The 20,330-nt window shown below is 50.9% G+C and overlaps 1 protein-coding gene across 1 annotated transcript; it reads left to right on the forward strand.

The window, feature by feature from the left end:
- Positions 1 to 751: 751 nt before the first annotated feature.
- On the forward strand, positions 752 to 14,324 carry SLC22A14 (solute carrier family 22 member 14). The gene is made up of 10 exons (XM_036870168.1): positions 752 to 1,267; positions 1,985 to 2,088; positions 2,304 to 2,458; positions 3,402 to 3,570; positions 8,645 to 8,765; positions 9,029 to 9,126; positions 9,375 to 9,589; positions 11,385 to 11,538; positions 12,148 to 12,351; positions 14,159 to 14,324. Exons 1-10 carry the CDS (start codon positions 752 to 754, stop codon positions 14,322 to 14,324), a joined length of 1,902 nt encoding a protein of 633 aa, XP_036726063.1.
- The last annotated feature ends 6,006 nt before the right edge of the window (positions 14,325 to 20,330 follow it).

A 20,330-nucleotide genomic window follows, 5' to 3' on the forward strand; every position in this document is an offset into this window, starting at 1 on the left:
AGAGCCAGATGTGTGTGTGTGTGTGTGTGTGTGTGTGTGTGTTTTGTTTTTTTAATTAATTTATTTTTGGCTGCATTGGGTCTTCGTTGCTGCGCGCGGGCTTTCTCTAGTTGCAGGGAGCAGGAGCTACTCTTCCTTGCGGTTCACGGGCTTCTCATTGCAGTGGCTTCTCCTGTTGCAGAGCATGGGCTCTAGGCACACGGGCTTCAGTAGTTATGGCTCGTGGCTCTAGAGTGCAGGCTCAGTAGTTGTGGCACACGGGCTTAGCTGTTCCGCGGCATGTGGGATCTTCCCAGACCAGGGCTTGAACCCGTGTCCCCTGAATTGGCAGGCGGATTCTTAACCACTGTGCCACCAGGGAAGTCCCTGTTTTGTTTTTTTTAAGGAATGGTCCCTGGAGACCTCTCCTACCTTTTGCAAGACTGGTGGTGCCTCAGTGTGTGTGTAAACAAAGTTTCCATTGTGGGGAAGTTGCAGGAGAGCTCCTCAGAACTTAGTCATCCATGATAACAGAAGCAGAGCATTTTCTAAAACATTAAAAAATCTTAAGTGCTCTATACACATCAGGGATGGGTGGGCCAATGGGGGACAAATTAAGAAATTTCAGAAGCAAAGGAGCGAAGTACAGAGAACATCAAGGTTGGAATCCAAACTGTTTCAAGCCAGTTTCTGGCCAGTGCCTCCCACACTGGTCTCTGATATCTGAAAAGTGGTGTCAGTGAAGACTGAGCTGCATCCTCTCTTTGAACAGATGGCAAAGGAAAACAACTTCAAGGTAGAGTTCAAATATCAGCATCATCTCAGGAGCTTCCACCGACATGAGGCAGCAGAAAGCCCCCGTTCCTGTTCTCTGGACATGCTGTTACGCAGATTGAGGGCCATAGAAGCCAAGCAAGATGATAAGTTTGCCACCATCATGGATGCAGTAGGGGAGTTTGGCACATTCCAGCGGAGGCTGGTGGCCCTCACCTTCATTCCCAACATCCTGTCTGCCTTTTTCTTGTTTGCTGACATCTTCGTGTTCACACCACAGAAGCCCTACTGCAACACCAGCTGGATACTGGCAGTGGGCCCCAACCTGTCGGAGTCTGAACGGCTGAATCTGACCTTGCCCCAAGCACCCAATGGCAGTTTCCTGACTTGCCTCATGTACTTGCCTGTGGACTGGGATCTGGATTCCATCATCCATTTTGGCCTCAACCGCACAGACTCATGTCAAGACGGGTGGATCTATCCTGAGGTCAAGAAGCGATCACTGATCAATGAGGTATGCCTTGTCCTGAGTCGTCTGTAGCTAACCCAGGACCCCAGAGATTTGCCCTCACCCTCACTGAACAGGTGGGGAAACTGAGGCTCAGGGAGGGGAAGCAATTGGCCCAAGGTCAACCCGCAGAGGCAGGGCCAGGGCAGAAACAGGATTCCTGCTGCCCAGCCCTGGTCTTACAGGTCTTAGCCAGGAAGCTAGAGTAGACTGGGGAATAGGGGCAGATATCAGGTGGCAGGGTTTGTCACCTGCCGAGAGAATTGCTTCTGTAGTTGTGGCTCTGCCCTCTGAAATCACAGAAATTAGGGAACTGGGGAAAGAAGCATCTTTGATCTGGTACCTCTTATGGAGTTTCTCAGCCTAAGCTGCTACCTGGGCCCTTCACAGCACAGACCTGCCCAGTTTGATTCTCTAGGGTGAGGCCTAGCATCTGTATTTGGGAAAGGGTCTTGGGTGATTCTGGCCTTTGCTCGGTTACCTCTTCACCCAACCCCCTTCTCGGCCTGTGTCTCTGGTCCCTCTCTCCAGGCCTAACTCCTACAGTCTGCCAGATGCAGGATGGGATGCAGAGGTAACAGAGCTGAGGCACGCTGCACACACAGTTACCTGCCCCTGTCCCAGGCCCCTTCTGCCTAAAGGCCCACCCTGGGTGGAGGCTCAGTCTCGACCTAGAAGGCCCTGGGTGGAGGCCTGTGGCCAATCCCTGCATGTAACCCCCAGTTTGACTTGGTGTGTGGCAAGGAACCGAACCCGGAAATCGTGCGGAACATGTACTTGGCGGGACTCTTGACAGGGTCTTTCCTCTTCGGGTTCATAACTGACAAGTAAGTCTTCCGGAGTTGCCTCTGGGCCCCGGGACACCCCTGCCTCCTCCTTGTGGCCATTCAGAGCCGAAGAGTCTCAATTTAGGGGAGGCAAGGGTAGGGGCCCTCTGGAGGTGGGTGTAGGCTCGGGGCCTGGTTCTGGTGCTGGGAGCGGGCTGGGGCCAGCCACATAGGTCCATGCACTTGGCGCAGTCTCCCCTCCCTTCCATGCGCAGGCTGGGCCGCCACCCAAGCATCCTGCTGTCGCTGCTGGGGCTGATCATCTTCGGCTTCGGGACAGCCTTTGTCAACAGCTTTCACCAATATCTGCTCTTCCGCTTCAGCGTATCCCAAGCTGCGGTGGGCTACGCCATCAGCAGCGCGTCTTTAAGTGAGGCGGGGGGCGGGGCGGGACGGGGCGCGGGGGGCGGGGGCGCGCGTGTACCTACTGGGAGCCCGCAGGACAGGGGGAGTTGTGGCCCAATCAGGCAGGCTGTGGAGGCCTAGAGATGCCAGAGAATCTGTGCCCACACTGCCCTTGCACCATCATCCCCCTGGTACCCCACACATCCCCCCTTCATACCCCTTGCTTCCCCCACCTGGGCCAGGTAGCTGCTAAGCCCTCTATATGTATGTATTGCCTCCTTTCATCCTGGCAACTGTCTATTCGGTAGGCACTAATCTATCATTCCTTTAGCTGAGGAGGATACTTGAGCCTCAGGAAGTTAACCAACTTGCTCAGGGTCACACGGCAGTTAAGTGAAGGAGCTGGGATTCCACCCCAGGCCTGTGTGATGCAAAATTCCCAAGTGCCCGTACATTTATTCAGCCTCACAGCTGCCGTGGCCTGGTATGGAACCTGCTGGGGAACTCTGCTCCCACTTCTCATTGGGAAATTTTCAGAGCCCAGCCAGAGGGAACTGGGTCCTCCACAAAGGCCGAGGTCTAGGTTGCCAAAGCACTGATACGCTAAGAGCCAAGACAAGGACAGTGATGTCTTGCCTTGCCTGTGTCAGGCCACATGTGAGGTACTGTACCCAGGGCCAGGGCTTCTCAGTGACAGGCGTGTGGTCGGGGGGGAGGTGTTCAGAGGGAACAGCCAAGTTGAGGACAGACTGGAGGCTATGTCTGTGTTTTGGCGCTCAGGCAAGTGTGCCCTGGGGGCTCAGAGGCACTCTGCCTGGCTTTGAAGTGCTGTCTCTGGACCCGGATCCTGAGCAGGCAGAAGAAACCCAGTCCCTGAGCAGGGCTGGGGCATCTCAGAAGGCTGGGGGCAGGGGCAGCCCTGGGTGCCCTGAGCTGATTATGATTTTGTCCTCTTGGCCTCTGCACAGTCACTGAGTGGCTAGTGGGCATGCACCGGGCCCACGCCATCATCCTGGGACACTGCTTTTTCGCTATGGGGGTCATATTCCTGACGGGACTTGCTTACAGCCTTCCCCACTGGCGGCTGCTGTTTCTGGTGGGTGGGGCACCTGTGTTCCCCCTCATCTCTTATATCTGGTGAGCAAACGAATACAGGGCATGCACAGGGATGGGTCTGATGGGCTGGAGATTGAGGGGTGTGGAGGGTCCTTGAAGGGCTGGAGTGGGTGGGATTTTCCCTGGGAGAAAGTGTATGGGATGAGATGAGAAAGAACCAAGGGCAGAGCCTCTGGAACCCCAGCATTAACCCCATCAGAGGAGATCCTCAAAGAGGTGTCAGAGAGGTGGTCAGAAAACCAGAAGGAAAGGTGTTGAAAGGCAAGAGTTCAAGGACAAGGGAATGGTCAGGGTTGAAGGCAAGAAAGGTGAGGCTGGAGAAGGGTCTGTTGGCCTTAGTGACCTTGATGTGGCTTCCGTGGAGCGTCAGGAGGTTGAGGAGTGAGGAGGAACTGAAAAAATATATCCATCCAGGAGGTGACACTTTCCCAGTGCTGGGCTGAGGCAGGCAGGGGGAAAGTGAGGACGTCTGTGGGCAGCCAAGGCAGAGTCAGGGAAGGGTCTCTGAGGTTTTTAATTGTAGCGGGGGGTCACAGACCTGAAAGACTGAAGCTATGAAGGGACAACTGATGGAGCAAAACTTGCAGGAGTAATGAGGAGGGACTGGGCACAAGAGCAAGGTGGCACTGCTTACTATGGGCAGGTGGCAAAAGGAGAGGAACGGAAGAGAAGGCAGATAGGGAGGTGAGAGGGAGCAAGCTGAAATCACCTTGTTAAGGGTTAGGCAGTTCTGGGTGAAGAAATGATCATATTGAATCTTGACATGATCACGTGTTATCTTTACAAGATGGGCGTGAGTCTCATGTCCCAGAGGCTGGAGGGAGGGGTGAGGGAAGAGGCTTCAGGGAGTCAAAATAACTTGCCCAAGGTCACACAGCTGAAAAGTGGGAGACCTGGGATTTGACTCTGCCTGTCCGGCTCCAAAGCCCCTGCATTTTAACCACTGCACCGTACACAATATGGATTGTAAGAATTGGGGTTACCAGTTAAAAGTGAGGGCACATAGGTGGCTTGGAGACCTTCCAAATTGTGCAGAAGCTGGAGACCAGCTTTAACAGTCGTTGAGATACCCCTAATGAGTGTGAGGACCTGGACCCAGCTGATGCCAGGTAGCATGGCATGTAGCTGGGAAAGAGGGTTTCATGACTTGATCTTTTTTTTTTGGTGAGGGGGAGGTATAGTTGTTTTACAATGTTGTGTTAGTTTCTACTGTACAGCAAAGTGAAGTAGAGTTCCCTGTGCTATACAGCAGGTTCTTATTAGTTATCTATTTTATACATATTAGTGTATATATGTCAGTCCCTCATGACTTGATCTTAAAACATTTTTTAAAATGTTATTAATGCAATTGATGCATATGGTTAAAAATTAAGTAGTATCAAAAGGTTTGTGATGAAAAACAAGTCAACAATTTCAGCTCCCCTCAGCCCTCAGATGCTTTCCCAGAAGCCATCACACTGATCTCCCTTAGGGCTTTCTTCCGGCCGATGTCTACACAGTTCTACATTCTATGAGTAGACAGCTTATTGAATGGGGCACAATTTTTCTTCAACCACTACCTGCAGACACGTCCTGTCAGCTGTCCCTTCTCTGACACTTGACAATATCTTGGGCAGGTTGTATCTCTTTCCCATCATTCTTGGTTGTAAGAAAAATTCTCATTTTGATCATTAAGATTCACTGGAAGTCATTAAAAAAATCCAGTCATGTCCCCATTTAAAACTTGGTCTTATATCCAGTTCACACCTTCTCCCTTGTGGCTAGGTAGCTCAGCCTAGTCTGTTCTGACCTTTGCTTTCCTCCTGTCTCCCTGCTCTGATATTCCAGGTTCCCAGCACCAGAGAAAAACGACAAAAGATGTGTTATCAATGGTCAGTGTCCTCCGTAGGGCAGATGTTCAAATGCCCCAGGAGCCCATCTGCGGGTCTTCAGAGTGTTGGCATTTCCAAATGCTCTAGGCACTGTCTTTGTGACCTCCTCCAGCTCCTGTCCCTAGCAGTTCACCCCATAGCCTCTTTCTGCAGAGGTCTTCTCGCCCTAGCACACGGGGTGCCTTCAGGACATCAGGGTCCACTTGGCTAAAAACTCATTGGCCCCCACCCCCCCAGGCTGCCACTGTGGGCTGCTGCCACCAACCTCCTGCCTGACCATACCCAGAGGGAGAAGGGACCCCAGTCTCTGGGTTTGTGTAAGTCCTCCAAATTCAGGAGATACACAAGGACTCTACCAGAAACTCTTCTGTCTAGAGTACAGGTACCAGGGCAAGCCCACAAGTTTCTGAATCAGCAAGCTCCAGCCAGAGGATGGAAGGACCGACTCCCTTTCTCTAAGGCAGTGCCCTTCACCAGGCTTGAGCTGATGAGCAACATGGGGAGGGGAAGCGATTCAAGACCCTCTCACTTCCATGAACAGGACATTTCCAGCCTTTCTAGGTGGCTGAGGGAGGTGGCTGCTGGGCTGTTTTGTATTATTATTATTTTTTTAATAAGTCCTGTCCTGAATGTGGTAACACCTCTCTTTAGAAGGTGAGGTTATCAGCCATTCTTACTAGCTTTGGGACTTAGATGAAATTCCAGGCAAAAAAGTTCCACGTTACATTCGATTATACCGCTCTTCCTTTTCTCTGATTTCATTTTTTTTGTGATAGCATTTGGATTTTTTTTTTAATTTATTTTATTTTTTTATTTTTTGGCTGTGTTGGGTCTTCGTTGCTGCACGCGGGCTTCAGTAGTTGTGGCATGTGGGCTCAGTAGTTGTGGCCCGCGGGCTCCACAGCGCAGGCTCAGTAGTTGTGGCGCACAGGCTTAGCTGCTCCGCGGCATGTGGGATCTTCCTGGACCAGGGCTCGAACCCGTGTGCCCTGCATTGGCAGGCAGATTCTTAACCACTGAGCCACCAGGGAAGCCCTGGAATTTGTTTTATGAAAATAAAACTGCGAAACAGTCTCAAATGGTTTTTTTTTTTTTTTGCCCACGCCGCGCATGGCATGTGGACTCTTAATTTCCCAACCAGGGATCAAACCTGTGGCCCCTGCATTGGAAGTGCAGAGTCTTAACCACTGGACCGCCAGGGAAGTCCTCAAGTGGTTTTGAGGATACAAGTTAGACTTTTCTTTTTTCTCTCCTGTCCCCTACATTATCTGTGTCCTCCGGGGTCCATTTTTTTCGACTTATTTTGGGCCCTTTTTGATTGGGGAGGTTTTCTTTAATATTTGGTGACCTTGCATCATCCCTTCATATTTAAGAGCAAGTCACTAAGAAGCTAACGGGGGGAACTGAGCAGGAGCTCATTGACTGGTCATCCTTTAGGGCAATAGATTGCAAATTGATTGGAGCATCAGAATCACCCGGGGACTTGCTAAATCATTGAGGATAGGGCCCTGCTCCCAGAGTTTCTGGCTCAGTAGGACTGGGATGGGGCCTGAAGACCTGCATTTCCAGCAAGTTCCCAGATGATGCTGATGTGGTTGATCCACTGATCACACTTTGAGGACCACTACTACTGGATGATCAAATGTCAGGTACCTTTTCCCTGAGGGATCCCAAAGCCAGTGAGTTGCCTGGCTCAGGCTGCTCTGCTCCCCAGTGGGGCTGGAGGCTGGTACTCTTGTTATCATCATGGACTTCTGCTCAGTTCCCCTATTTACCCTCAGCCTTGTCCCTGCTATTGACGCCTCTCTTCTTCCTCAGCCTTGATGCCAAAAACTCGGCCTCTGTGCACCAGTGCCAAATTGAATTTCAGAGACAGAGTTTTGTTTGTTTGTTTGTTTTTGTTTTTTGGCTGTGTTTGGGTCTTCACTGCTGCACGTAAGCTTTCTCTAGTTGCAACGAGCAGGGGCTACTCTTTGTGGCTGTGCGCGGGCTTCTCATCGAGGTGGCTTCTCTTGTTGTGGAGCACAGGCTCTACGCGCGCAGGCTTCAGTAGTTGTGGCACGTGGGCTCAGTAGTTGTGGCTTGAGGGCTCTAGGGCGCAGGCTCAGTAGTTGTGGCGCACAGGCTTAGTTGCTCCGCAGCATGTGGGATCTTCCTGGACCAGGGCTCGAACCCGTGTGCCCTGCACTGGCAGGCGGATTCTTAACCACTGTGCCACCAGGGAAGTCCCTTGGTGACTTTCTTGAGGACAGTTTTGCAGCCTTAGAGTGGAGAAGGATAACAGGGTGACTGGTTGCTGGCCCCTGGGTCGGGGGGAATAGGAGCCGGGGCAGGTAGAGGGATGACGTTGTCTCTAGAGCCCTGGGTGTGTGTGTACAGTGACAGGCCACAGAGTCCAGGCTGGGGCGGGAGGAGGGACAGTTGCAAGAAAACAGCAGGGGCTGATGGCATAGTTTTGTCAAGAGTGCCTTATCAGGTTCATACTAGCTCTGACTCTGTGACCTTGGGCAAGCCCTTACTCCCTGAGGCTGAGAATAAAATGGGAATAATCATACTAGGTCCGGGCTTGGGGGGGAATTAACAAACTGATAAGATAAGGGCACTTAAGAAGTGCTTTAAATGTTAATCTGTGTGGATTCTTCAACCTGGTAGCATTGGGAAGAACCAAGGGCCTAGGGTTATTTTGAGGTCAAAGGCAATGGGAGGTGTGGCTGGGAGGAGATGGGCCAGAGTGGAGACCTCCATTCACCTAGGCAGGGGCTGGGCCCTGGGGTCAAACCTGGGGTCCTACCCCCATACTCTCCAGGCTATTAGGAGATGGAGAGGAAACAGGAGAATTCCCCAACTACAAGAACGAGGCTGTAATAGAGGGTGTGGACGGGGAGAACAGTATGCCTGGCAGGTGGGGACAACCTCCAAGATAGAAAACAGCTCTTAGAGGTGGCTCCGAGGAAAGGAAGCTGTAGTGCAGAGGTAGTCGGTGGGCAGGGTGTCACTGAGCAGCAGTGGGTACTGTGTATGGCTTGGGCAGGGGACGGGCTGACTGCCGGGTGGGGGGAGGGCAGTGGGCGTGGGAGGCCAAGGTTGATGGTCGCCTTCAGGGCCTCCAACATCTGAGTCACCTCATGCTGGAGCAGGATGGCCACCGCTGAGGCTGGGATGGTGCCAACGTGGGTCTGCGGGGCATCTTGGAGTGATGGGTAAGAGAGGGGCGGGCCATGCAGGATTCTCCCAGAGTCCCCACGGTGGCTGATGATGAAAGGGAAGCTGAAAGAGGCCAAGCAGGTGCTGTGCTATGCAGCTGGTGTGAACAAGAAGACCATTCCTTTAAGTCTGCTGGATAAGGTAAGAAACCTAGAATGGGACCAGGGCAGGGGCCTATGCAAGGGACTCTTCCCTCCTCATCCTTTCAGGTGGGACCTTGGCCCAAAGGGTGTCCCCAGCCCACTGCTTGAGGAGTATGGTGACAGCAAAATCAAGCCCTGCCAGGGGAAAGACAGAGGCCAGGCTGGACCTGTGGGGGCAGGCGGGCCTTGTGAGTTCTGTTGGGGGAAGGAGCAAGCTGGGGTCTCGGCCCTGCCTCTGGCTGGTCCTGCTTGGCCCTGTAGCTGCAGCTGCCTGGAAAGAAGGTGACTACGGCCTCTATCCTGGACTTCTATAGCAACAGGCACCTCCGCAAGGTGACCTTGGTGCTGTGCAGCATGTGGTGAGTACCCAGCAGGGACTGCGAACGGCCTTGCAGGCCAGGGGTACAAGGAGACAGTGGGCGTGGGCAGGCTGCAGGGGGAGCATGGCCTGAGGACCCTGGTGTGGCCTGCAGAACCCAGATCTCTGCCCTCATTTCTCTCCTCCATTGCCGCCCTGCTGCGCTCTCCTCTGCCTCTGTCTTTATTCCTGGCCCCGGCTTCCTGTGTCTTTTTCTCTAAGTGTCTCTCTTCTGGCAATGAATTCCAGGTTTGCTATCGGTTGCAACTATTATATGCTGAGCCTCAGGATGAAGGAACTGGGAGTGAACACCCACTTCGCACAAGTGATTCCTGGCATGATGGAGGTGCCGGCCCGGCTCTGCTGCATCTTTCTCCTTGAGCAGCTGAAGAGGAAGCGAAGCCTGATTCTGACTTTCCTCCAAGGCGCCCTCACATGCTTCCTTAGCCTTCTGCTCCCTGCAGGTACAGCTTCCCCTAACCTCCCACTTCCCCCCCCCCCCATGGCAGCCCCAGCCTTCCGGCTTCCTCAAACCCCTCCCTCCTGCCTCCTGCCCCTATCCAGCCAACAGAACACCTTGGCAGTTAGCCTCATGCATCCACAGCCCACCTGCCCTACAGAGGCCCCGGCACGTCCTGAGCAGGGGCCGTTCACTAGAGCACTGCCCTCTTGGAGGGGAGGCGGGTATCCCGAACAGGGCGCCTGCAGCTCCCAGAGGCCTGGGAAGGGAGGACGTGCTGTCCAGAGGAATCGTCCTTGTGCAGGAGAGCGGGCAGCCTTCTTCTGCCTGATTCCAACTCCTGTCAATAATTAAATGTGAACAGATGCAGCCAAAGTAGTTCTTCAACTGCTTCCCCTGCCCTGTCTCATCTGTAGTCTCACCAGGAAAAAAATCACTTGCCCGCTGAAGATTGAGCGTAACGTTGGGCCAAACTCTCAGGAACAATTCTTGCATGGAGGCCACTCCTCCCCAGGGCGGGCACAGTGCCCTGCGCCCTGTCAACTCAGAACTAGGGAAGGAAATGGGAGGGTGGGCTGGCAATATTTTCAGAATTTCAAAGAACCCTAAGACGATGCATATGCTCCAGGTCACAAGGCGAGAAGAGTGTGGCAGGGCTGAGGATGTGAACATTAAGATGTCAGTGTTGGGAATATCCTGCCGGCCCAGTGGTTAGGACTCCGAGCTTCCACTGCAGGGGGCCCCGGGTTCAATCCCTGGTCAGGGAGCTAATCCTAATCCCACAAGCCGCATGGCATGGCCAAAAAAAAAAGATGTCAGTGTTCATTCACCTGATCAGAATTGCTGACCACGAGCGCCCCCTCAGCTGCTGGGGCTGGGATGGCGGAGCCTACATCCGGGGTCCACCTCAAGGGGCTCCCTCACTTTCCCTGGGGTCTGGGATTTTGTGTGTCTTGACCTGGACTCTTCCTCTCCCAGATGTTGGCAGTGTTGACAGGCTAAAACAAGATGGGGGAAACAAAGCCATTGTTCAACTTCTATTGTTTGGTGGTTTTTTAAAAATGTGGGTCTATAATGAGTCAAGCAGAAATGTCTGAAACTCTCAAATGTGTGAGAGAAACTAGGAGGAAAATCCCCAATATATAAAATTAGATCTCCGATTTCATCCCAGAGCCAAGTAAGGCCAGACCCAAAGTGGGGAGTGGGGAGGCCTAGGGCAGGGTCCAGCAGAGGCTGATAGGAAAGGAGCTGAAACTCCTGGCACCAGGTCAGTGAGCAGGGGGTCCAGCTCCCGGCTTCCCCAGGCCTGAGGAAGGGCGTTTCCCAGGATCTTTTCTTCCTCCTCCAATGTACGTGTCTGGAGCTGGGCATCCCGGAATGTCTAGCTGTTCAGGCCCCAGGGACCAGGCTTGCAGAGGATAAAGGGGAAGTGGGGAGAGCCTTGAGCAGGGAGCCCGGCACACAAGGCGCAGGCCTGGGGCTGAGTGGACGCTCCAGGAGGTGCTGGCCGTGGGGCGGGTGAAGCTGTGTCTGGGTGAACACGTGGAAGACAGGAAGGCAGAGGTGCAACAGCTGAGTCCACACAGTAGATGGTGGCCTGAGAGGCCACAGAGGTCCCACTCCACTGACCAACTCTCCCACTGCAGATGTACTCATTCCCGGCCTGGCTGGGCCTCTAGCAGACTGACCCTCCTCTGAGTCTACTGGCCAGCTGACCAGGTGGTCTGGGTGGACCTTCAGATGGCTTCTAAGAGGGATTGAGGGAGGGCCGGTGGGCAGGCCCCCCAACCTGCCCCGAGGGAAGGATGGCCACAGACTCAGGTGGCCACATTGTCTGACCACAGAGTTGAAATCCCCCTTGGTCTTGATAATCGTGCTTGGAGAGTTCAGCCTGGCCGCCACGGTCACCGTGTTCTACATCTACACTTCTGAGCTCCTCCCCACTGTCCTCAGGTAGGGGACCTGGTGGGTGATGGCCGTGGGGGCATGGGGAGTGTGGGCCAGTAGCAAGATGAATAACAGCAGCTGAGATTGGGCAATCACCTGAGAGGCACCCTGCTAAGCAATTTACATGGGTTACTCCATTTAACCCTCACCAAAAAAAATCCCCCTAACGCCGTCATTAACCCTATTTCAGACAGGAAATCAGAGAGATAGGGGCACTGGCTTAAGGTCAAACATAGCAGGTGACAGAAGTGGGATTCAGACCTAGGCGGTCTGACTCCAGTCCCTGACTTGCACTGACAGCCTGAAATGTGACTGGGCCGCTCTGAGGTTCAGGCCCTTCTCCACGGGAGCCCTTGGTGATGGGTGCAGTATCCTCCTCCCCACCCACCCCCGCACACCCACGCTATGGTGTGTGGTCTTACTTTTCCCACTCCTGAACCCATGAAGAAACTACTACCTCCCTTGCAACAGTAAAGAACTAAATTCTCCAAGGTTGCACAGTGAGTTGGGACAGGGTGGAGATGAGGGTGTGGGGTTTTCCCTAAAACCTTTTTCCACCCTACCCAGTCTCTGGGCCCAAGAAGCCCCCAAATGAACTTTCACCTCCCCTTCCAGGGCAACAGGTCTGGGGCTACTGACTCTGGTCTGGGCGGCTGGAGGTATCTCATCCTTGATAGTCGTCAACCAGAACATCGCCATCCTACCCGTCTTTCTCTGCTGCATCTCAGCCTTCGTGGCTTTGTTCTTCTGCTTCAAGCTGCCAGAAACGCAAGATCAGCCCATCCCTGACAGCCTGGAGCACCTTCCCCCAGAGAGAAGGTAGGTGTGTGAGGCTTCTGGGCTCTGGTCAGAACAGGGCCTCATTCTCAAGCACTGTCCATCCCTGCCCCTTTGCCAGAAGGGCCTATGATACAAAGGCTACTCTATGTCCACAGCAGACTCCCTAGCTCTACTGGATGCTGCCACGTGCCTCTGCCAGCTCCCATCCTGCCTGGCTCTCCTGACCCAGCCTTGGCCATGTCTTCTTCTCTCCTCATCCCCTGGCGCCTGTCTGGACTGGGGTGATGCCCTTGGAAATACTCAGGCCTCCCTCCCCTCCCAGGGCACAGGGGACTGGCTTGGAACCAGCTTTCTGAGTACCTCTCCATTCCTTTCTGAACTCCCAGTTCCTCACAAAGCACCCAGTCTTGACTTACGACTCTGGCCTCTTGGCCCCAGTAGCCCAGGACCCCATGTGGGAAATGGGCTCCACCCAACTGCTTCATGGGCACTTCTGGTCTCTGGTCTCCTAAGTGCCCCTGGAGAAGGCTTGTGATGATTGGTAGAACCATCCCTTCTGGGATTTGGGCCAGCAAAGCCCAGAACTCTCTTCCTGGACCTGAGCAACAGGGAGGGGCAGAGGCTGCTTGATGTCTTACAGGGCCCTCTGCTAATAGCACAGGGGCCTTTGGCCTTCCTCAGTCCTCCTCCCCACCATCCTCCTGCTCCTTGCCTCCTTTTGCAAACTCTCATTGACACCACCTGTGCTAGGCATTGTACCAGGGCTGGACTGTCAGAGGTAAGAGGTCCCCAGGCTTAAGCAAGCCATAGTTTATAGGGAGACAGATATGCAAACAGTTATCACCAATGGACTCTGACAGAGGGACGTACAGGACGTATAGGGACCCCAGGAGGGAGGAACTTTAGTTTGGGGAGTTGGGGCAGGTTTCCCAGAGAAAGTGATATTTGAGTAGGGCTTTGAAGGATGAATAGGCGTTTGCCCCATTGTAGAGAGGGGGAGTGCCATGCAGCAGAGTGACAGCATAGTAGGTAAGAACACAGGCTCTGGAGCCAAAGGGTCTGGATTTCTATCTCTGCTAACACTTCCTAGCATGTGCACAGGGAAGTTACCTAATACTTCTGGGACTCAGTTTCTACATTTGCAAAATGGGATGATAACATAGTAATAATAATAGCTAACCTGTATGGAGCACTTACCATGTGTCAGGTCCTGTTCTAGATACATGCCTTTTCACATTTCATCCTAACAACCACCACATACAATAGTGACAGGTAGGTCCTGTCACTATCCCTCATTTTACAGGTGAGGAAACTGAGGCACAGAGAGGTAAAGACATGGAGCTGAGCCTTCCTGTCTCATAGGGATTTGGGAAAGTTACACCCCTATAAAGTGGTTGGAGGAATTTCCTGGAGGTCCAGTGGTTAGGACTCCACACTCTCAATGCAGAGGGCCTGGGATTCGATCCCTGGTCAGGGAACTAAAATCCCACAAGCCACATGGTGCGGCCAAAAATAACTAACTAATTAATTAATTAATCAAAAAAATAATAAAGTGGTTGGCACAGTGGCTCGAGGCAAGTGCTCAGTAAATGCTCGTGATGAAGATGGTGGACATCGTCCCAAAGATGCAGAAGAGTGAAGGGTCTGACTAGGGTTGGGAGACGGAACAGGTCGGCTCCTGGAGGTGAGGGTCCCTCACGGGCTCGTGGCGAAGCTTGGCTGGGGACCCGCCAAGGCGTGGGAAAGACCCACCTCTCAGGAATGCAGAGCCAGGCCTGGCCGGTGCTGCTTTTCTCAGCTCCCAAAAAGATGCAGCTCATGAGTTTTTCTCCAATGGTTTCTTCAGGACCATGAGCGAGGACATGTCGAGCGAGGACATGTTATGTGACGATGTGACAGAGGAAGTGGCCAGGAACACCATTTTCAACGCCACGATGACAAATATGGACCAAGACAGTCTCTCCAACCTGTCTTTGCAATCTGGAGAAGAAATAGACAAACAGGAGGACTGAGGGCCAGGCCCCCAGATGATCTCGGGCTGGAGTTGAGTGGCAGGATCTGGGGATGTGGATCTCAGACCATGAATTCCGGTCCCAGTGCAGCTTGGGGGGGGCCAGGGTCAGTCCTGCCCCGAGGCCAGCCCTGGAGATCCAAAAATGGCCCCTTCTCGGGGAGCTAGGGTGTGATTCATTCCAATAAAGGTACCATGTTGGACTTGAGATGACTAGGTCAGAATTGGCTGTGTCTGGAGGACCCAGAGGCCCAGGCCAGGAGGAGAGTGGTTCAGACAGGCTTCTCGGAGTCCTTAATGTCCTAGCTGACCTCTGAGAACAACGAGGGGTTGTCTGATTGGGGGGTGTGGGGGGGCCGTGTCTGTGAGGGCCGGGAGTGGGCAAGGGCGCCGCTCGCCTCCACGCTGCCCACATCTTTTAGCCCAGGCGTCCGCTAGTGTGGGTGGTCTTCCCCCTCAGGTGCAGGCTGAGGACAGATTCCACAGCCCCGCTGTGTGTGTGTTCACCTGCCGAGGCAGGGGTGGAATGTAAAGGAATAATAGGAAATTCTCCCTTTTGTGCCATGGCACAAGGGCTTTCTCACTCCCTCTGCTGCTCCCAGATAAACTCGGCCTTGGGGATTACCTATCTCAGTCTCATCCTCAGGGAGTGGGGAGCGGGGTGTCTCCCCTGATGATTCCATCCTGCTGACCCCTGACCTCCACCACCCTGAGGATAAGCCCTCAAGCCCCAGCTCACAGTCCTGACTGCCCTGAGGGTGAGTCTGCATTCCCAGCCAGCATGGGGGCTCCCCGAGGCAGGGCCCAGGACTCCTTATCCACTGGTCAGACCTGGAAACCTTTAGGTCAGGCCCTGGGCTCCACCTCCTCTCTCCCTGAGAGGAGAGTTCCTGAGGGTAGGGGCGGGCTCTTCTCTCCCTGCTCAGTTTATTTGGAAGATCATTCATTATCAGCTTGCAGGGAGGTGCTAACCGCTGGAGCTTCTGCGGGAAGGAGAGAAAAGAATGTCCCTCTTCACGGAGCCCGGGGTCTCCTGGGCAGAACTGGAGAGCAGGGCAGCAGGGCACAGCTTCTGGTACCCTGGCCCAAGCACACTGCTTTGGGCGTGTGCTCCCAAGCTTCAGGACAGCAAGAAGCTGGTGCCAAGCCTTCCTCTTAAAATATCATTTTCTTTTTTTTTTAATTGAAGTATAGTTGATTTACAATGTTATGCTAATTTCTGCTGTACAGCAAAGTGACTCAGTTATACACATATACACATTCTTTTTTTTCTTTTTTCTATTTTTTTTAGCCACGCTGCGTGGCATGCGTGATCTTAGTTCCCCCAATCAGGGATCAAACCTGGGCCCCCTGCAGCGAAGCACAGCGTCTTAACCACTGGACCGCCAGGGAAGTCCTTACATTCTTTTTTTTTTATGTTCTTTTCCATTGTGGTTTATCCCAGGAGATTGGATACAGTTCCCTGTGCTATACAGTAGGACCTTGTTTATCCATTCTAAATGTATTAAAATATCATTTTCTGATTTCTCTGTTCTTTACCCAGTGTCCCAGGATTGCCTTCAAAGAGGGATTTGAAGAGCCCAGAAAAAGAGGTCTCGAAAAGTTTCTGCTCACAGGAGGACAGGATACTTTAAAGGCCTCCCTTGCTCTTTCTGTGGGAGGCCTGTCTATGAGCTCTGATGGCCAACATACTAGCTATGTTTGTTTGTTTATTTATTCATTTATTTATTTATTTATTTTTATATAATAATTCTTTTTTTTTCTTTTGATTTATTTATTTACTGGCTGCGTTTTGGGTCTCCATTGCTGCGTGCGGGCTTTCTCTAGATGCAGCGGGAGGGGGCTACTCCTACTTGTGGTGCACGGGCTTCTCATTGCAGTGGCTTCTCTTGTTGCGGAGCACGGGCTCTAGGCACATGGGCTTCAGTAGTTGTGGCTCACAGGCTCTAAAGCACAGGCTCAGTAGCTGTGGCACACGGGCTTAGTTGCTCCGCGGCATGTGAGATCTTCCCGGACCAGGGCTCGAACCCGTGTCCCCTGCATTGGCAGGCGGATTCTTAACCACTGCGCCACCAGGGAAGCCCCTATTAGCTATGTTTAAACTTCTCATCTCACATTACTTTGCTGGAAGCATTCAGCCAGTACTGCAGGGAACAGGAGGAGGAGATGGGTCAGGACAGAAAACTGATGGGGCAGAATGGCCACAAGATGTGACTGTCGGTAAGACCTAGTACACCCCTACTTGACTTAGATATTCCTTAGGTGGCCAGGATTTGTCAGTCAGTTCCAGACAGGACCTAGTTTGCTTATCTGATCACTGGCTAATATTACCTAGAGTTTGGCATTGTATACTTTAACAGACCACAGGCTAGCCACTAGCCAGATATGGCTGTCGAGGGCTTGAAATGTGGGTAGTCGGAGTTGAGATGTGTCGTGAGTGTAAAAAACACACTGGATTTCAAAGACTTAGTACAAAAACCAAACCAAACCCCAAAAATATGTCACCAGTATTTTTTATATTATGTGTAAAAATGATAACATTTTGGATATATTGAGTTAATATTAAAATTAATTGCACCTATTTTTTTAAACTTTTTTTAACGTGACTGGCAGAAAACTTAAAACGACACACGTGACTTGCATTTCCATAAATCTATTGGCCCCTTGGACTCCCTGTTTTGTGAAGTACTTGGTCAAGTTTCTTGGCCATTTTTTTTTTTTTTTGACCACGCCGCACAGCATGTGGGATCCTAGTTCCCCGAACAGGGATCGAACATGTGCCCCCTGCGCCCCCTGCATTGGAAGTGCAGAGTCTTAACCACTGGACTGCCAGGGAAGTCCCTCTTGGCCATTTTTGCTTTTTTCTTTCTTTCTTTTTTATATTTATTTATTTATTTAGGCTGCGCTGGGACTTAAGTTTCGGCACGCAGGATCTTTGTTGTGGCATGTGGGATCTTTTTTTTTCTTTTTAAAATTTATTTACTTATTATATATTTATTTTTGGCTGCGTTGGGTCTTCGTTGCTGCGCGCAGTCTTTCTCTAGTTGCGGCGAGCGGGGGCTACTCTTAGTTGTGGTGCGCGGGCTTCTCGTTGCGGAGCACGGGCTCTAGGCGCTCGGGCTTCAGTAGTTTTGGCTCGTGGGCTCTAGAGCACAGGCTCAGTAGTTGTGGCGCACAGGCTTAGTTGCTCCGTGGCATGTGGGATCTTCCCGAACCCGTGTCCTCTGCATTGACAGGCGGATTCTTAACCACTGCCCCACCAGGGAAGTCCTGGGGTCTTTTCTTCTTTGTTTTTAGTCGTGGCATGTGGGCTTCTTAGTTGCGGCATGCATGCAGGCCCCCTGCATTCGGAGCGCAGAGTCTTACCCACTGGACCACCAGAGAAGTCCCTCTTGGCCATCTTTGTCTGGGGTTGTCTGCTCTTGTTCTTACAGACTTGGTGGGGTACTTTATAGGTTCTTGACGAGTCTGTTGTCAGTTATGTGGTTGCAAATAGCTTCTACCTCTTTGATTTGCCATTTCACTCTAAAAATTTTTTCACAGTTTCATATTTTTAAAAATATGGATGCCTAATTTTTCCACAATTCCTTGTTGGAAAGATGGTCTTTTCCCCACTGTTCTCAGTGCCATCATAAATCAAGTGATTGTGTATGCGGATTTGATCCTGGGTTCTCTTTTTTGTTTCATTGGCCTGTTTGTCTTCTTGTGACAATGATCTTGGGTACTGTGGTGCATTGAAGTCTTGATGTCCAAAGGAGCAAGTTCTCCCACATTGTTTTTCTTTAAGAGGGTCTTGGGGGACCTCCCTGGCGGTCCAGTGGTTAAGGCTCTGGGCTTCCAATGCAGGGGGCGTGGGTTCGATCCCTGGTCGGAAAACTAAGATCCCACATGCCACACAGCACAGCCAAAAAAAAAAAGGTCTTGGCTTCTCTTGGCCCTTTGCGTTTCCATATAAATCTTAGAGTTTGCTCATTAAGTTCCACAACAAAAATGAAAAACACCTGTTGGGGTTCTGACTGGGATTATGGTGAATCCATAGAACAATTTACAATGTTGAGTCTTCCCATCCAAGAACATGCTAGATCTTCTCTCCACTTATTTAGGTCTTCCTTCAAGTCCTTTGGTGAAGTTTTAGTTTATAGTGTTATGTTTTTCTCCATAGGGGGTCTTGTATTCTTTCTTTATTCCTGGGTACCTGATATTTTTTAAGCTATTTTAAAAGCTATCTTTTGGTTTTGTTTTTTAATTTCATTTTCCATTAGCTGCTGGTATATAAAAATGCAATTGACCTTTGGATATTGATTTTATATCCACAGCCTTGTTAAATAGATTATCTCTTCGTTTCCAATGTTTATGTCTTATATTTCTTTTTCTTGCCTTACTGGACTAGTTAGTTCCTCCAGTACATTAGGGTAAAGAAGTGGTATGAACTGACATCCTTGTCTAACTCCTCATTTTAGAGAAAGCAAACAGTTCAACATTAAGTGTGATGTTTGTTGTAAATTTGTTGTAGATAGCCTTAATCAGATTAAGGAAGTGCCTTACTATTTCTATTTTTCTAAGAGGTTTTTTTTTTCTCCTTTGGATCTTAGTTGTGCTTAGTTGTGCATGGGCTTCCGTAGTTCTGGCTCGCAGGCTCTAGAGCGCAGGCTCGGTAGTTGTGGCGCACGGGCTTAGTTGTTCCACGGCATGTGGGGTCTTCCCAGACCAGGGCTTGAACCCGTGTCCCCTGCATTGGCAGGTGGATTCTTAACCACTGTGTCACCAGTGAAGCCCCTTCTGTGACATTTTAAAAATCATACTTTCAAGGGGTCAGGATGTTTCTGGTTTACAATTCTCTGATCAAGATGGTCCATGGCTCAGGGGCCTGTGAGTTCATCTTGCCCTGGAGAAACAACCTGAGTTCGTACATTAATGATGATGTCTACAATGGCAATTTTAGTACATGGATGATGTTATCATGTTATCAACAACAGCAGTTTTGGTCACCAGATGCCTCTGGTTGATTAGTGTTCAATTAGCACAGGATTAAGGTCAGAGGGGACAAGAAAGGGGCTGAGGTCAGAGAGGACAAGAAAAGGAATAAAGTTTTGGATAGAGAGAGATTAATCATAAACCTGGCAAGGGAACTTGGTTTTAGGGGGCTCAGCTTCACTACAATGTGAATGATTCTCGAAAAAAGTATGCTGAGTAAAATAAACCAGTCACGAGAGGCCACCTGTTGTATAATTCCATTTAATTTAAATGTCCAGAATAGGCAAAGCCATAGAGACAGAAAGTAGATGAGTGGTTGCCAGGGTTTGGGGAGAATGGGAAAGAGTGAACAATGGGATTTCTTTTGGGGGTCATGAAAATGTCCTAAAATTGGCTGTGACAATGGTTGCACAATTCTGTGAATACACTCAAAACCATTGATCGTGTGCTGTATTCTGAATAGGTTAATTGTGTGGTATGTGACTTATATATCAATAAGGATGTTAGTTTTTAAAAAGAGAGATTAGCAGAAGGCAGAGCGGTGAAGGAGCAGAGAGCAAGGTGCTCTCCTGCACCGCGAGGGTAGAAGGGCACATCATGCAGCTTTTCTGGAGTGGAGTTTGGCAAGATGTGCAAATATTTAGACTCTGTATACCTGTTGACTCAGGAATCCTCCAAGGTTTACCCAAAGGAGAAGATAATTATCCAAATATGAAAATATGTGTACACAAGGATGTTCATTGCAGCTTTGTTACATTAAAAATACAAAATTTTTGAAAACAAACTTTAAGTCATAACTAATAGACACTACTGTTCAGATTAAATAATTAATACAATTTATGATAAAGCTCTATATTTACTGACATGAAAAGCTGTCGTGACATAACGTTTAGGGAAGTAAGCAGTTTATGGAACCTCAGTGGTTATGTAAAATGCAGGCATTTCTATATGCATAGAGGGAAGTTCATCAAAATGCTGAGTAATTTCTATAGCCCCTGAATTAATGGGGTATATTAGTTTCCTAGGGCTGCTG

Source organism: Balaenoptera musculus, chromosome 11, assembly GCF_009873245.2.
Source record: "Balaenoptera musculus isolate JJ_BM4_2016_0621 chromosome 11, mBalMus1.pri.v3, whole genome shotgun sequence".
In the NCBI taxonomy this organism is placed as follows: Eukaryota; Metazoa; Chordata; class Mammalia; order Artiodactyla; family Balaenopteridae; genus Balaenoptera; species Balaenoptera musculus.

What these genes read in the sequence shown, in the direction of transcription:
- SLC22A14 (XM_036870168.1), top strand. Translation starts at nt 752, where the DNA reads ATGGCAAAGGAAAACAACTTCAAGGTAGAGTTCAAATATCAGCATCAT. An exon ending in TAGCCTTCTGCTCCCTGCAG is followed by an intron (nt 9,590 to 11,384) that starts GTACAGCTTCCC and finishes ACCTGCCCCGAG; the next exon opens with GGAAGGATGGCCACAGACTC. An exon ending in CTCCTCCCCACTGTCCTCAG is followed by an intron (nt 11,539 to 12,147) that starts GTAGGGGACCTG and finishes CTCCCCTTCCAG; the next exon opens with GGCAACAGGTCTGGGGCTAC.